This window comes from Apodemus sylvaticus, chromosome 12 (genome assembly GCF_947179515.1).
Source record: "Apodemus sylvaticus chromosome 12, mApoSyl1.1, whole genome shotgun sequence".
In the NCBI taxonomy this organism is placed as follows: Eukaryota; Metazoa; Chordata; class Mammalia; order Rodentia; family Muridae; genus Apodemus; species Apodemus sylvaticus.
In genome coordinates this window covers 73,943,739-73,961,565 of record NC_067483.1, presented here as the reverse complement: position 1 = coordinate 73,961,565, position 17,827 = coordinate 73,943,739, and the positions used below count along the sequence as shown (strand labels likewise).

At 38.9% G+C, this 17,827-nt stretch overlaps 1 protein-coding gene across 1 annotated transcript; it reads left to right on the top strand.

Moving 5' to 3' along the window:
- The first annotated feature begins 656 nt into the window (after positions 1-656).
- LOC127697656 (flavin-containing monooxygenase 5-like) lies at positions 657-12,878 on the top strand. Its single transcript, XM_052200937.1, has 8 exons — positions 657-791; positions 1,735-1,923; positions 2,337-2,499; positions 3,892-4,034; positions 5,629-5,828; positions 7,465-7,814; positions 10,317-10,389; positions 12,521-12,878. The coding sequence occupies exons 1-8, from the start codon at positions 657-659 to the stop codon at positions 12,876-12,878; spliced, it is 1,611 nt and encodes a 536-aa protein (XP_052056897.1).
- Positions 12,879-17,827: the final 4,949 nt, after the last annotated feature.

Genomic DNA, 17,827 nt, shown 5'->3' with positions numbered 1-17,827 from the left:
TCATAGGAATCTTCATTGCAGAACTGTTTTAAAATCAAATTTTAATAAGACAGTAAAATCTTAGATGTTTCTGTAACAAAGGGTTGCTAATCATCTTGAAATTCAGTGCAAATCTTGTTTTGACCAAATGTTCTATTACAATGACCATCAAGTCATCCCTTGCTCCCGCAGGTGATAGGATCTAGGATCCTCTACAAACATCAAAATCTGTGGGTGTTCACTTCTTGTGTATGTAGCATCACATATGCATATACCCTATCCAGAGACTCCAATATACTTTAAATCTTGTCTGCATTACTGGTCACATCCACCAACTTTTCTAAATAGATTTTAGACACTGTTGTTTAAGGAATAATTACAAGAGAAAAAAATCTCTGTATGTTCAGTAAGAAATGTACATTTTTAAGAAAATGTTCCATCTGTTGTTTGAATATGTGGGTGCACAGTGTTCTGAAATGGAGAAAAAGAGTTATATAATATATAATTAAAATAGAATATATATGAAAGATAATATAAGGTATAATAAAAGCCGTTAAAGATGTGACCTTGGAATATGTCAATGCTGAAATGAAGGGGGTTGGACACAAACACAGTGATAAACTGTAGCATTGTTGCTCAAAACCATACTGAAATAATTCTTTTTAATTCAAGAAACCATGGGGGTGAAAAGAGTTGCCGTGATTGGTGCAGGGGTCAGCGGACTTGGCGCCATTAAGTGCTGTCTGGAGGAGGGACTAGAACCTACGTGTTTTGAAAAGAGGAGTGACATCGGAGGACTGTGGAAATATGAGGTAATTTTATAAATATTTTCAAAATATGACATTATCAGTGTGTATGGGATTTGTCTCTATTCAACTCAGAAATAAAACTCTGATAACACAAATTGCCCCTTAAGTGTACTTTCGAAATTAGTGATAAATCTTTCAGTAAATTTGAAATTTCTTGTGGGACATGCACAATCCTATTCAGCTTTGTGTACCTCACAACCCCACATATAACATTTAGGATATTGATATCCAATTTTTGCCTAAGAGTTCTGAAACTCAAAGAGCAGGCAAACACTATTCTCTCTCTAACCTGTTATTAGTTGCAGTATTTTCATTTGTATTGTAAATCACTCTATATGTTCTTTCGTGTTGTTTATTAGTTACTGGAAAAACATGTCTCTACCAAGAAAGGTGTGCTTGCTTACAGAGTCATGTGTAGTAACTTAAAGGAGAGGCCCTTTCTCACAAGGCGTTAGAAGGGTGAAGGGGAGTCTTAACGTGGATGTGTCTTGATCACATCCAAGCATGATATAAGATCATTAAGAGCAGTTCTTATTAATTCATCACTTTTATCTTGTCATTATTATTCCTTTATATATTAATATATTTTAGGCCCAAATCATATAAGCATTTTACTATCTATTACATTCTCTTAAGTGAAATCCCCTCAGTTGTGAGACAGATTTTACCCATTAGTAGTTTCTTGTCAAATCTTCTTTGTGTTATTTTTCTTCTTTTTTCTCAGTTTGTGTTATGTGCATTCTTGGAACTTGCTATCTCTTTCATGGTGTAAAATTATCAAAGCCCCCCCCCCCCAGTAAATTAGTCTAATGACCTCATCTTGCTGAATACTATCACAAAATCTGAAAATAAAATCATGACTTTTCAAAAAAAAAAGTATACCAAACACCTCAGTTCTGATTCTTTATCACATTCCTGAAGCCAAGTGTTGATTTATTTCCTTTAGGAGATATCAACAAGTGGAAATCCTGGGATATACAAATCCTTAACCTGCAATACATCCAAGGAGATGACAGCCTTCAGCGACTACCCCATCCCTGATCATTTCCCCAACTACATGCACAACTCCAAAATGATGGAGTATCTCAGGATGTATGCCAGACACTTCGGGCTCATGAAACACATCCAGTTCCAGGTAAGGAGTGAAGCCCCGCCCACCACCTGCACATTGGTCAAGGCAAAGTCCACACACAGAGCCAGCTGGGCACAGTTTCAACCTGATTTCCCATCTGCCCCCATGCTCACGATTTGCCAAGATATGTTTGTCTTATCTGCCCACCATATAAGTACTGTCCCAGCTGGAAGCTAAATTCTAATCTTTGGTTCACTTTGTAAAGTAAAAATACATAGGTCCTAGAAAAGAAAACCAATGCATTTTGCACTCTAATGAGCTGTGACATTTGAGAAGTGATTGTTTTAGGAACTTTACATGCACATGACTCTTAACCACGAAGGAGCCATGTGTAGAGATACTTAAACATAGAATTCTATGGGCTGGGGGGAGGATAACAATTCTCTAGGACTCAGGCTTCTTTCTTTCTTTCCTAGACAAAGGTGTGCAGTATAAAGAAGCGCCCTGACTTTTCATCTTCTGGTCAATGGGATGTGGTGGTAGAGTCCGAGGAGACACAGAAAACCTACATTTTTGATGGGATAATGGTTTGCAGTGGTTACTACACTGAGAAGTACTTTCCTTTACAAGACTTTGAAGGTATCTCTCTAATGTGTGTGTGAGAACAATCTTAAGACTCTAAATATCTTAATGCCCCTCCTATCAGGCATTGAACAATGGTGTTTATATAGAGGAGATACAAGGGGGGGGGGCGTTGTAAGTTCACAGAACAGTCAGGGGACATTTAGCCACAGAGGTAAAGACAGAACTGAAAACCAGAGTTCCTCAGACAAACAAGGTCTGAGAGAGACTTTCATGGAGGAGGAAGCAGTGGGGAGAAGCCAGTAGATGGGCGATCCTGGAGAGAGCTCAGGGATTGGCTCACATTTGGAGTGTCAAGGATGGGAGGAGCATGTAAGAGTTAATGGAAAAGCATTTCTGTGTGTGTGTGTGTGTGTGTGTGTGTGTGTGTGTGTGTGCACGTGCACATGTATGCATATAAATACAGGAGAAGAAACAAGTATATAATCCGTCCTGCAGGAGTATGGAACATTAACTGATAGGGGAAGATGACTGAATCAGAAGCATCAGGATTAAAGACTTTAAATAGTCCATTTCAGAGATAATGCTGAGAAAGGCTGAATCAAACAACTGTAGTAGGATTTGTGGAGATGTTTTAGGAGTCCTTGGAACACTCCCTGAATGACAAATTATGCATCATGCAATTTTATAATTTATGAAAATTATGATTTTTGAAATGTAACTTTTCTGGAATGCCTTGAAACTTCCACTATCCCATGCTTATGTGTTAGAGAGCCGTGAGTAGCCACTGGCCAGATGTCGCTTAGGAGTAGTTCATAGGTGAAGGACACAGAGTTAAGATGGTTCCCTTGTAACATATATACTGCACTTTGAAAACACAATAGGCGCACTCAAAGAATCTCACCAACAGCTTTACAATAACTGTATATTAGCATCTCAGATTATCCCGGGTTAAGCAAAATACAGACTTAAAACTATTATCCTTCTCGGTGCTTTTGGGCTCCTGGGACTTCAAAACTGCATATGTGTGTGGCATTCAGTGGCTTATGAATAACACCAATACATTGCTAAGGATCTTTACAAACTTGTTGCTTTCCAAAGAATTATAATAAGTAAAGAAACAGTCTCATGTTTCCAAGTAGAAAATTAGAAAAATACAGTGTCACTCAAAAGTGACAAAGATTTAGCATACTGAGTAAATTTTAAAAGGGTATATTTTTATCAACTACTTTTAAAACAAACTCTGCTCTGCTTTTGGTCCTAGCAGTATAACCACTGTTGTTGAATGCTTTGTTCCCTGAAGGACGACATTCTGTCATAGTGGCATAATGTCCAAGTGCAAAGAAGAGAGTAAAATTACATGAACTTCAAGTTTAGGAATGAAATTAATCAAGCGGTGTTTTCCACTTCTCCTGCAACTTGAGAGGGTTGATTCTTCCTTCTTCACAGGAATCAGCAAGTTTCAAGGCAGCTGTCTCCACAGCTGGGAGTACAAGGATCCAGGCAATTTCGTGGGGAAGAGAGTGGTCGTGATTGGCCTTGGGAATTCTGGAGCAGATGTGGCAGGCGAGATCAGCAGGGTCGCTGAACAGGTTTGGTGTCATATCCTGATTTTGCTCTTGGGTATATAACCTCAATACCTGCAGAGGCTTTGAGTCTAGACTTCCTCTGACTTTAGCAGGCATGTTCCCATTTGGATTGCAAGGGCATGTTTTTGCTACTGACTATATATGAATAAGAGAATACAGAATTCCAAAGTAACAATACTCCCAGCCCATAATTCACTGGAGTAGGGGAAGTGGCAATGCGACAAGAGTCAGAAAACTTGAAATTAATTACAGATAGATAAATCTCAAAATCTCAAATGAATGAGAAATCTCAAAACGAAGTGAATTTTACAGAAGACACTGTTTTCATATTGGAGATGAAGTTTAAAGAGCAATCAACATACACAAACCTGAGTATTTAAAATATATATATTTGTGTGAAGGAAAGATCCCATATTTTCCCAAAGACTGTGAACAAATAAAAAGGGAAGGAGAAACAATCTTTCCTCTGCAGGGACTGTTGCTGATTCCTAAAGAGCATGGAAGGACATTCAAAATTAACTTTCGATTCCTACTTCATAGAAAAGACACAAGATTTCCAATACTGAGCAATTTCTGGAAATTAAATTAACCATGCCATGATTCTGAGATACATGAGTCACTAATCTGTGACAACAACATCACACTAGTGATTATGACATCAATAACAATATAGACCAAAATACTTATCGAAATATATATTTGGGGTTTTTTTGCATTGCAAACATTTTGTTAGTGTTTTTTCCAGTTGTAAAAGTGAGTAAATTCCACTGTAGATTTCTGTACCCCAGTTTTGTTTTGATCCCAAGCATTTTATTCATGTGATTCTCCATCTCTTGGACATTTTCAACTGAAAGAGCTCACATGGAATCTGAATACTAGCTTCTAACACTCAATGTAACAACCTATGGTGTTGTCGTGGGGTTTCCCTATATTTTGGGACCTCAGACACACCAGACATCTAGTACAGCTGAAGCAAACAACACTAGGCAAGTAAGCAGGTCCAGGACAAACATTAAGTTAACTGACATAACTTCCAGTAAGGGGATCTTTTACGTTGTTTTTGTTGGTCTTTATATATTTTATTCTTTTTAAAATTTGTTTTACTTATTTATATTCCAAACGTTGCCCCTTCCCAGTCCTCCCTCCAAGAGGTCTTCACCCCATCCCCTTCCCTTTTTCCTCTGATAGGGTACTCCCCTATCCCCACTCCCATCTCCCCCATCACCACCCCTATTCCCCAGCTCCAGCCTCACATACCTACCCCTAACACACACACCTACCCCCAGCACGCACGCACGCACACACACACACATACACACACACACACACACACACACACACACACACACATCTCCCTCACCTGGGACATCAGGTCTCTACAGGATTAGGTGTTTCCTTTCCCACTGAAACTCAATTAGAGGCAGGGAAAAGAAGATGGTTAGGGGAACAAGGCAATGTTGGAAGTTAATTCCATTTCCTTGAGAACTTAAAAACCAAATGCACCCCCCCCCAAAAAAAAACAAAAAAAAAAAAACCCAAACAACAACAACAACAACAAAAACCTCTGGGGATCTGATTAACCACTCTTCTCTTGAAGGTTTTCCTCAGCACAAGACAAGGGGCATGGATATGGAATCGGGTTTGGGATCATGGGAATCCCATGGACGCCACACTCTTCACTCGTTATAACAGAACAGTCCAAAAGGTCTGCCCCAGATACCTGATCAACAGACAGCTGGAGAACAAGTTAAATACAAGGTTTAACCATGCCAATTACGGGCTGCTGCCTCAGCACAGGTAAAGTTAGGACTTTGAAGCAGACAATACTTTTGAGTAACCAGACTAATTAAGTCAATTAAATATGTAAGCTGTAAGTACATGACTGGGAGGAGCAATTCCATTAATTTTTCATAGCACTTGTTTTAATGGGGAATATCCAAATTGGGTCCTTCCTACTGAAGGTTCTCTGTGATCCTACTAATGTAATGTTCCTCAACTTTCCTAATGCTGTAACAGTTGCCCATGTTACGGTGGGTGACTCTCAACCATAAAATTATCTTCATTGCTACAACATAACTGTAATTTTGCTACTGTTATGAATCTTAATGTAAGTATCTGGTATGCAGGATATCTGATATGTCACCCCTGGGAAGGAGGTTGTAACCCACAGATTGAGAGCCACTTCACTGAAGTGTAAGAGTTGTGCAGCTGGAGAAGTGGAAATGTTAAAACTTCAACTTATTTGAAATTTATACGAGTCACTATGCCACACTCTCCTGCTTTGTTACCATATTCTGTGAACTACTGCATGTTCACTCCCTAAATTAAGAACTCTGATTGCCTGCCCTACTTTCAAACACACCATCAACCAAGACAATGCATTAGCCATACACAACAACCTCAAGCCCTTCAACCTCATCACCTGCACTGACTCTGTGTCCTATCCCATTTGCGTGACTCCCAGACCCAGTCATGATAGCCCTTACCACTGAAAATTGCGATGCTTATAGGCATCTTTCCAAAACTCATTCTGTACTTGAAAATCCTTAGCTTTCTTGCTTTCACCTCATTCCACACCAGCCAGCTCTCAGACCCTGCCTCAGCCTCTCAGCCCAGGTCTGCTTTCTCTGTTTCTTAAGACTGTGGGCACGTTTCCTCTGCTGCTTCTTCATCTGTGTCTGCATCTTCTCTTTCTCTTCCTCATGCTCCTTCTCCCTTCACCCCCTCCGCTCTTTCACCCTTCACCCCCTCCCCTTCCCTTCTTCCCTCTTTCCCCCCCCCTCCTCCTCCTCCTCCTCCTCCTCCTCCTCCTCCTCCTCCTCCTCTTCTTCTTCTTCTTCTTCTTCTTCTTCTTCTTCTTCTTCTTCTTCTTCTTCTTCTTCTTCTTCTTCTTCTTCAGCTTCTTCTTCTTCCCTCCATAAGACATGTAAGACTAGGTATCGCCCATATATCTGCTCTTAGTCCCATTTCCTTTTAATCCTAGGTAATTCACCATATTAAATTTTCAAATCCTATGGAGAGATGGCTGGAGAGATGGCTCAGTGGGTAAGGGTACCTGCTCCCAACCCTGATGACCAGAATTTGATCCCTAGAATCCACATGATGGAAAAAGAGAACTGACTCCCACAAGTTACTCCCTGACCTTGACACATGCACTGTAGCATGCTTAATGGGTACACAAACACATAAATGAGTAAATAAATACGTATGTTTCATGGCTTGTCTAAGGTTTCTCAACGGATAAGAGACTGAAAAAGTATCACAGTTCAGTTCTGAATTAGACAACCATTTCTTTACTAATGATCTATATTGCCTTCTGAGGATGCTGAAAAACAGAATAAAATTTTTTAAAGCCTTGCAACATTCTCCATAGCTTTTGCCTATGCTACTACATTTTTATTAAGAAGTTGTATACTCATCTCTTGATGCACAGGATTCTTGACCAGCGAACAGTCCTCAGTGATGATCTGCCACATCGCATCATTATTGGGAAAGTGAAGATAAAACCAAATGTTAAAGCGTTCACATCAACATCGGCTATCTTTGAGGATGGAACTGAGGAGAACATAGACGCTGTCATCTTCGCCACAGGCTATACATTGTCATTCCCTTTCTTGAGTGATGACTCAGGGGTCCTAGACAGCCAGTACTCCATGTTTAAATATGTCTTCCCTCCTGAGCTAGAGAAGCCAACTCTCGCCTTCATTGGACTCATCCAGCCAATAGGAGCCATCATACCCACATCTGAGCTCCAGAGCCGATGGGTTGTGCGTGTGTTCACAGGTATGTACTTGTCTTTCCATGAATATAGTATGTTCCAAATTCTCTGTGATTTAAAAGTAACACAGAGGTCTACTATTCTGTGGATTTCCTTCATTCATTCTAATAAATTGTCTGAAATTTCACCACTAAAAATAAACTACCTTGGGTTCCTCTGAACGTTGATACTTCATTTTTAAGAGAATTCTATTAAAAATCAAAGCACAAATTGCAAAAATTTTAAAACCAAGAAAATCATAACGAGGGTATATTTTAATGTAACTGTCTATCTGTTTCTTTTCAGCAGAAAACTAACTTAGGGTGAGATTTTATGGACACAGAAATGGTCCAAAGTAGGAAAAGAAACAAGAGATGAACCGCCTGGGACACATTTCAGAAATGTAGTAACCAGCTCCAAGTTTGTGGTTCATATTTTCAATTTTTTTCCCAAATAAGCACCCAAAGTGATGCTTCTAAACAAAACAAATTTGCTAGTAGAATGAAATCAAGGTCACTTTTGGAGGGACTTGCCTGGCAGTGTCTGAGATTGAATCACATACAGCCCTCACCTTACAGCAAGGCCTCAAGCAATCTTGACCAAGTTTTCTGTATTTTATTTAATGAGTAGTCAAGATTCTTCCTCCTCAGAGGTTGACACACTGTGATGGATGTCCTTGCTAAGGCCTCAGCATTCTGAGACATAAAACCATTGATGTGGTAATTCCCTAAGTGACATTTGCATATTTATCCATGGAGAAGTGGAAATAGTGGCTCCTGCAACTTCTTTTATGCCATTTATTTTCTGACGTTTCAGGTGAATCCATTTGATGCTTATTCACAACACAGCTCTGTTTCTGTTTTCTGTATTTCTTATTTCTTGTTTGTTAATTATGTTTCTTTTCTGGCTTCCATCAAATGGATAATATGACAATGACCATATGAGAACTTAGTTACACAATTTCTTACAATGAAATTGTGTCTTCTCTTCATATCAAATTGACTTTTGGTAAAGCAAATTTATCCAAAGAACGACTTTAGTATAATGTACACATACAGAAGCACATACATCACACATTGAACAATTTTCACAAATCAAATACACATACAACTTATTCAACTACAAAGCAGATTTAAAACAAATGAAATAACTAAAATTCAGAAACACCTTCTTCATGCATTTCCAGCCTCACCTTTCTTCACTATCACCAAAGAAAACAATGCTCATTTCTGAAACTTTCAGGCAGCTTTAATCTTTTTTCATTTGTGCAAATGGAATCATAGATTATGTGAATAACAGGGGCAGGACAGTTTAAGCAGATAGTGGAAAGATGTGGGGGAGGAAACAAGAGGGTGGAGAAAGGCTTGGGCAAAATGAAGTGTGCACAAGGAAGATAAATGGGAACCTATGGTCTCATAACACAAGTAAAAATATAGTTAGAGGGGTAGTAGAACACAGTAATCTGAAGGAATTGAGGGAGGCGTGCTTGGAGATTATGCACTGTATAGTGTCTGGTTTCTTCTTCTTAATACAATTCATCAAATAAATCCTCCTTTTACAGTCAATCACACACATATATGTGTGCATATGTATACATACAACTTATTTTATATTAATGGCCACTTAGAATTATTATGAACAGTGATGCATGGACAAGAACACACATGTATTTCATTGAGTCTGTACCTTTTCATTTGGTATATTTGTAGAAGAATAGTTGATGTTTCACAATGTATGTATACATGTACAGTAGTAATTTAAACTGCTATGTAAACTTTCAGTTCTTCAGTTCTGTTCCTTTCATGTTTTGCATGCTCGTGTTTGAAACTGTATTTTGAAACATCTGAGGATACTTGTGTGTAGGTCATACTTTTGCAGATACTAATACCATGTGACACCTGGTGAAGCAACAAGGCACACAGTCTATAAGGATCATGTCTGTTACTCTTTGTCTTGTCTCTCTAGCATAATTTAATGTTCTGTTCATTGTATCTTCTTTGTCCATGACATATTCATACATACAGAATTTCTGTCTGCAATTACTTGCTCTCCTTTCAAAATGTAGTTATCACAGTTCAGGGGTCTTTTCCATCAGTGTATATTTTCAGAAAACACAATGAAAACTAGGAGATGTTTCTAACTCAAAAGACAGAACAAAATGCATCTGGAATGTAAGCTCAAGGATTGGCAATGTTCAGATACATGAAACTTGGAGTCAGGTCCCAGTTTGGGTTCAGTCTTTGGAAGACTACAAAAACACCTTAAAGTCATTCATGGTATCCAGGGATGCTGAGTGTACATTTAAACTAAGAGAAGTTGAAACATTTTTTTATCTTAAAGGAAAGCTAAGTGGCATCCTAGGCATGATAGTGTAAAAGAAATTCTCTTCCCTTGGAATTTTTTAAACATGAGGCTTTGATTATTATAGAGATCTGATGATTCCATTCTATTTTGAAACCATTGTTTTTGATTATGTGAGTTCCTTGGTTCTCTGTCAACCCTCCAATGTTTATATATTGTTTTCTCAGGACTAAAAACATTGCCTTCAAGGAAAGCCATGATGGCCGACATCAACAGAAAGAATCAAACACAGACCAAAGAGTAAGGAGCCTAATTTTTCTCTTAAAGTAAATGAAAACATGTTCGGGGGTGGGGGGGAGGATATTTGATTTTGCTTTTTATATAGTTTGCACCTAGATGAGCCCTAACATGATACTTTTAGTTCAGTGATATCATGATGACATTTTTCACATGGGTCTGATTGTGGAACCTAAATCTGACACGATGTGTTAAATAACCACAAACACCAAGTCTACATGATGAGTAGAATGTAAACTCACTGTGGAAATAAGAACAGAGGTTAAAAAAAAACTAAACCTGTACCTACCAGATATACTACTTCTCAGTATTTACCCAAAAGACTTCAGGCCAGCACATCACAGAGTCAAGGTGCATTAGCATGTACTGCAATCCCTAGTCACAGTAGCTAGGTTAGAGAAAAAATGTAAGTGTCCAGGGGAACAGAGTGAAAATATGTATTGTGTTTACAATGGAGCCTTTAGTCCTAAACAAGAATAAGGTATACCACTTACAAAGATATAGATATAAATAAAAAGTGTTGTATTTTTCTGTCATTTGTTGGTCCCAGGCAGTACAGATACATACAATCATATGTGCTGGTGACATGGAAATAGGAACAAAACAATCTGTGTAATTAAAGGGAATGATGGGGTGAGAAAGGAAGGGTAGGGAGGTCAGCAGTCATACGCTCAAAATACATCATATACTTGCACGAAAGTTCTCTTAGGTAACCCTGGATAATCATTTAAAAATTTAAAAACAGAACAAGGAAGGGTGCATCATACCCAGAAAATAGCACCCACGGCCCTTCTCTTCCTCTTCGGGTTGATCTGGTTTATCTTCTGGATCCTCCCTAAGCCTTAAAGGCGGGGAATATAGATGCTCTGCTTTAGCTTGAGCGCTTAGCCATTGCTTGTTCTCAGACCTGTGAGTCATGAACTTACCATCACCCACTGCAAAGAGAAACTGTCAGTTAAGGCTGAGAGTAACAGTATTTGTCTAAGAGAGTAAACACAAATATCAAGAAGGCACTTTGGAGTCACACAAATTCAACTACAATACAGTAAAGTCTCTCCTATGGCCTTGAAACCCTTCACTTGTGGAGTTATGACTGGGTTTATAGGATGAGGCATGCATTTCCTCCTGTGGAGCAGGCCTCAGAACCAATCAGAGGGTGGTTGGTTGCTCCCATACCAGTCTTGTTGCTGTGGTACCAGTGGACAAGGCTTGTCTGGCACGTTGGTATTGCCACTAACTAAGGTTCACAGCTGGGTAAGATCAATGATGACCATTCTTCCCCTGCAGCCATGAATTTGGTAATAAATGCTTTAGTACTGTGTTACTTGGCCTTATTACATTTATTTCTAACTTACTTGGCTACTTTTATTCACTTTTTATTATGTTTATGTTAATGGTACAAATTGATCTCCTCTCAACATTGTGAAAAGTTTTATTTTTATTTTTTTAAACTGAGGCACTTTTATTTGTGTTTCTTTTACCCAGGGATAATTGTTTGGTATTCTTTAGTTTTGAGATAGGGCCTCATTTCATACCCTAAGCTAGCTTTGAACTCATTGCATAGCTCAGGCTGACCTTGAACTTATTGTGATTCTCTTTCCTTGGCCTCCTGTGTAGTGGGACTACAAGTAGGTACCACTGGGCCTGCTTGCAGGTGGGCTTTTAATTCTCAAGTATTTGAAAATTACAAAAAAAATAGTAACATGATTATCTAGGAATATCGAAAGGAAGAATAGAGCAGATAGTTTATGTAGTTTGGAAGTAAGTAATAAGTTTATGTAGTTTGGAAGTAAGCAATGGAGTCTCATACATTGCAACTTATATACTCCTTAGTAATTTAATTCATATAATGGAACTGGATTCTGTGTCTATAAGGGAAATCCAGATATAAGATGTCATTCTTTTTCATATATTCCAGTCATTCTTCTGGGTTTGTGGGAACTTTAAAAGCCTCAGAGATTTACATCTTGTGTTAAGAGACCATAGTGTGACTAAGGGAGTTGAAGAAAATATATTAAATTAAGATCTGACACATGTAAAACAGCAAAGAAGCAAATAAAAGCAAAATGTACTAGAAACTTGGGGACAACAGTACTGAAATCTGACCCTTGTTGTGTTTCTGTCCCCACTCCAGCTCTAAGAAAAGTCGCAAAGTCTCTCGCATAGTAACATTCGTTGACTACATGGATGAAATTGCTTCTGAGTTAGGTGTCAAACCTAACCTGCTCTCTCTCCTCTTCTGGGATACAAAGCTGGCTAAGGAAGTTTTCTGTGGTCCTTGCACCGCTTACCAGTACCGTCTACAGGGGCCGGGGAAATGGGCAGGGGCTCGGGCAGCCATCCTCACTCAGAGAGAAAGGATTCTCAAACCCCTGAGAACCCGGGTGGTCAAACAGTCTCACCTCTCTCACATGTTCTGGATCAAAAGTGTTTGTGTTGTCGTTTTCTTCTTTATTTCCATATTAGTTATCATGCATATCACAAGTCACTAACCTCATATTGACTGACATAGATAGTTATGCAACTTGAGAGTAAACTATTATTAATTAAACTGGATATCTTTGGATCAGTTAAATATAAGGAGAAACATTTATTATGCAAGTTTTACAACTTGATTTTCAAATGCACACAGAATTACTCCAACAATGACTTTATAAGAAAAGATTGAAAGGGTATGTTTATTACCATTTTACTCCAAACATAATTTGAAATAATTTGAGAAGTTTGTATGTAACATGACCATGAAGAATAATTAAAAGTGGAATGAATTTGGTTTATTATAATCTCAGAGAGACAGAAAGTGTGCAAGCTGTCTGGGATGACCTCATGTTCTTGCCTTTTACTACCACATGTTGGGATTCTAAGCCAGTGCCAGCCACTGGGCGCTGCTTGAGAAAGATTTATCAATAGAAAGATGTGACATTCATCAACTTACTACTTAATCAAACAGCACCATTTGTAAAAGTGCTACCAGTTGACATGACACACTGCAGCTCTGGATATGATGCACTAGGAGCTGATATGCATGCTGCTGCCAGAATGTTTAGCATGAATGAAGGAACCACCTGAGAAAATGAGAAGAAAACAACATTCCCAGGAATTCTTAGCTCCATTCTAAATAAAGGAGACTGAAATGCTATAATGATCAATGAAAATATCTGAACACTAAGTGACAATTCTAACATAAATGAGGCGATTTTAATATATACATGGTCTTATTTAATTAATGATGATACTGTGTGGTATACTAGCATTATATTTATGCAGCAAAATCTTCTTATTTCTAAGAGGTAGGCAAAAGTTGGAGTTAAGTAGCATAATGTAGACATTTTATTTGCAGTATATGTTGAAGTTTATCTATAGGTGAGAGACTGACAGGGAAAGAGCAAGAGACACCAAAGGAAAATGGTAGAGACAGAATTTCCACATATTGTGATTCTGGTTAAAAGTTGTCAACTGTTCATAGCAGTAATCTTTTGACCCTTTTGTAAACTTGAGAATTTCAAAATAAAAAATTAATTAAAAAACATATTTTTCATAATGATTTATGTACTAAAATGAGGAAGAGGTTTCCATGGGAGACTCTTCTAAGCAATGACCATATACTGTAGTAAACATATCTTCTGTGACAGCCTTGGTCTTAATGCTCCAGAACATTAAGACTACAGGAGACCATTCACTGGGAAACAGTTCTCCATCAAGCATTAGTGTTACAGACTGTGGGTCTGCTGTGGGATAACCAGGATCCTCTGGTCCAGGAAGGCACGGGTCCGGCTGAGATGACAGACAGAACAAACCACACACACACAAAGGCGGTTTGAATCTGAATGTATTTTGGAGCTCTAAGGCAAAGATTTTTATACAGGAAGAGTTGGTATTACCATTTCAAAAGATGTAGCCAGTGAGGCAGGCACAATTATCATAGCCATTTGGTATGAGGAAATGCAAAATCAATTAGGTGCAAAGCTTCTCAAGTAACAGATACAGAAGATCAATTTACAGATGCCATCAAACTTCCTGATTAGAATACAGAGTCACTCATAGTTTACAGTAAACTTTCAAAGAATTTGAAGTTTCTTATATCACCTGGGTCTTAACAAGTTCTTGTGAGAAATCCTTATCTAACTAACATTTAGCCTTCTACCTTGTAAAACAAAACTTCTTGACTTAATCAATGCTTTCAGTACCAGAGTGCCAGAGCCATCCTCATACACATATGCACAGCCATAAAAACCTGCATGTGGTTGGAAGGTTGTAATTATGTAAACAACTATGAGGCAAAGCATTGCAATTCTTAAAAGAGAGTTTGGCGGTTAGTGAATCGACTTCAAAGACCGGATTATCAGCCAGGCCATAGGAATCCCGGTGAAGAGAGAAAAGGAGGAAGTCAGGGCAAACTGCTACTTGAGAACTACAGGCCCATCTTAAATAGCTAGGAAGTAAGAGAATATAGCAAATTGCCAGGTGAGATTGCTGCTTCTAAATTTACAGAGAGTTCCATTATTCCCAGGAGACATTTCTTTTGTCCGCCTCTGTCTGTAAAGTATCAACTTTACAGACTTCACTGGGCCACCACAGCACATTAGCCCTCCTGTTGTGTAGCTAGTTGTGAAACTATTTCCTGGAAACTGAATTTCCTTCCTGAACAAAGGTGGGAAGGGAGTGCTTCAAAGCAAAGCTCATAACACATAACACGGAAGACAATAAAACTTGCAAGGCTTAGGAAGTTCCTGAAAAGAATGGCACTCACTATGTCCTGCCCCAAGGTTATAAAGGCCCTAACTCTAGTAGAGTCTCCTTGCAAGTAAAAAAGAAAGCTCCATGGATTTGGCTTTTGTGCCTCAGCAGCAGCAGTGTTTTCCTTTGGTGAAACCTCAAACTCACTTCAAATGGCTGGTAGAATTTCAGGTGCCTGGCATACAGTGGTGTGGAGAAAGGACTATACAAGAGATCTTCAAGTTCTGTTTACATAGCATTCTGTTCTTGATTTCATACTAAGTATCACAGAAGTGTCAGCTCAGACTTTCTTCTTACCTGTTTTTCATTATTACTGTCATCAGTTAAGGATTTCAAGGCTGTAATCTTTAAGTCATGTGTACCTTTTACAAAGAATCATTTTACTGAGCTGTAGCAATTGACCCTATAAATCTACCCCAGTCTAGGTAAACTGCCACCAGCTACAGTGTGCTGAGGAAAAAATAAACTAAGAGTACTCAGTTCAGGCTCTCCTCATTTACTCGGTCACAATAAATAACTGGCTTCTGCCTTGGACCTTTGACATGTGACCTGGGTCAACATCAAACCAAATATTGAGTGAAGAAGAACTTGCTCTTAGATGTAGAACAAAGCTTTGATGAAAGTCCTTCTTCTTGTTGTTCTTGTTCTTGTTCTTGTTCTTGTTCTTGTTCTTGTTCTTCTTCTTCTTCTTCTTCTACTTCTTCTTCTTCTTCTTCTTCTTCCTCTTCCTCCTCCTCCTCCTCCTCCTCCTCCTCCTTCTCCTTCTCCTTCTTCCTCCCCGTCCCCCTAACAATAAATAATACTTCTTCATCCCACATTGCTGAGAGAACTCCTCAAAGATACACATTTTACCTATTCCCATTTTTACTTCAGATTTTCACCAAGAGAAGAGAATTCAGCATTGGCATTTCAAACATTTGGGAATTGTCACAAAAAGAAATGTACTAATTCTGGGTGGTCTAAGAAGACAAAACTAGGGTTTATAAGAAAATATTCTAGAGAAATAGAGTTCTGCTCTGAGTCTGGAAGATGATTCTAATGACTGGAGTTTCTGTGATCAAATGGGCTGACTTGGGAAGCTTTGCAACCCCAGTTTCTGGAGTGCTTACTAGGAGGATGAGTAGTCACACAGTTCACAGGCGCTCTAATGTTGTAGGCCTAAGGCAGTAATGGAGTGACTTGGAATTTCATAGGCATTATTTTGAATCTGATTTTGCAGATGCATGCATAAGTTTGAACAAAGTTTTAAGATATAATGACAATTTATAGTGCAATGACAAAGGCAAAAATCTTAATCACACAACAACAAAAATGATGAGCGAAGAAGCAGCAATTACATTAACATCTCTTATTAGAAAAGAATAAATGAGTGACATACTATTACAGGAGAAAATATACTTAGAGTTTTTTTAAAAAAAAAAAAACTAGAGTGGCTTAGTCTCTACGAGCTTTAAGGGGTCCAGTTAGTTGATACTGTTGTTCTTCCAATGGGGTTACCATCCCCTTCAGCTCCTTCAATCCTTCCCCTAACTTTTCCATAGGGGTTCCCAACCTCAACCCAATGGTTGGCTGTAAATATCTGCATGTCTTAGTCAGGTAATGTTTGAACCTCTCAGAGGACAGCCATGTTAGGCTCTTGTCTGTAAGCACAACATGGTATCAGTAATATTGTCAGAGTTTGGTGCCTGCCCATTGGATGAATCCAAGTTGGGCTGGTCACTGGATGGCCTTTCCTTCAATCTTTTCTCCATTTTTGTCTTGTCCCTGCATTTCTTTCTGACAGGAACAATTCTGGGTCAAAACTTTTGAAGGTGGTTGGTGGCCCTATCCCTCCACTGGAGCCCTGTTTATCTACTGGAAGTGGTCTCCAGGTTTCATCTCACCATTGTTAGGCATTTTGGCTAAGGGAAACCCATTGAGTCCTAGGGACCTCTCACATCTCAGGTCTCTAGGAGTTTCTAAAGGTTCCTCCACACAAATTCCCCAACCCTCACAGCTGCATATTTCCATTCATTCTCCTGGCCCTCTGGGATTCTCTCCTGTCTTCCTTCCATATCTGATCCTGCCCCCTTTCCCCTCACTCTCTCCTCTCCCATCTAGGTCTCTTCCTCCCTCTCTGCCTCCCTAATTATTTTGTTCTCCCTTCTAAGTGGGATTGAAGCATCCTCACTTGGGCCTTCCTTCTTGTTAAACTTTATATGGTCTTTGAATTATATCATGGGTATTCTGTACTTTCTGGCTAATATCCACTTATCAGTGAGTACCTACCATACATGTCCTTTGGGGTCTAGGTTATCTCACTTAGGATGATGTTTTATAGTTCAATCCATTTGCCTGCAAAATTCATGATGGCCTCATTTAATAGTATTACACTATGTAATTGAACCACAATTTCTGTATCTATTCTTCACCAAATAACACATTTTGAGTGGTCCATGGCCCCTGGCACATATGTAGCAGAAGACTGCCTTGTCTGGTCTTAGTGGGAGGGGATGCATCAATTCATGTAGATACTCGATGCCCCAGGGAAGGGGGATGCTAAGAAAGGTGAGGTGGGGGAAGGAGCACCCTCTCAGAGGCAAAGGAAAGGGGAAGGGTGTAAGCAACTCTTGAGGGGGGGGAACCAATAAAGGGACAACAATTAGAATGTAAATAAATAAAATTCTTTAATAAAAAATTAAAAGCTGGGAGGCAAGGAGGAATA

Coding starts and splice junctions, on each gene's coding strand:
- LOC127697656 (XM_052200937.1), top strand. CDS start 657: ATGGGGGTGAAAAGAGTTGCCGTGATTGGTGCAGGGGTCAGCGGACTT. Junction 2,500..3,891: donor TCCTTTACAAGACTTTGAAG/GTATCTCTCTAA, acceptor CCTTCTTCACAG/GAATCAGCAAGTTTCAAGGC. Junction 5,829..7,464: donor GGGCTGCTGCCTCAGCACAG/GTAAAGTTAGGA, acceptor CTTGATGCACAG/GATTCTTGACCAGCGAACAG.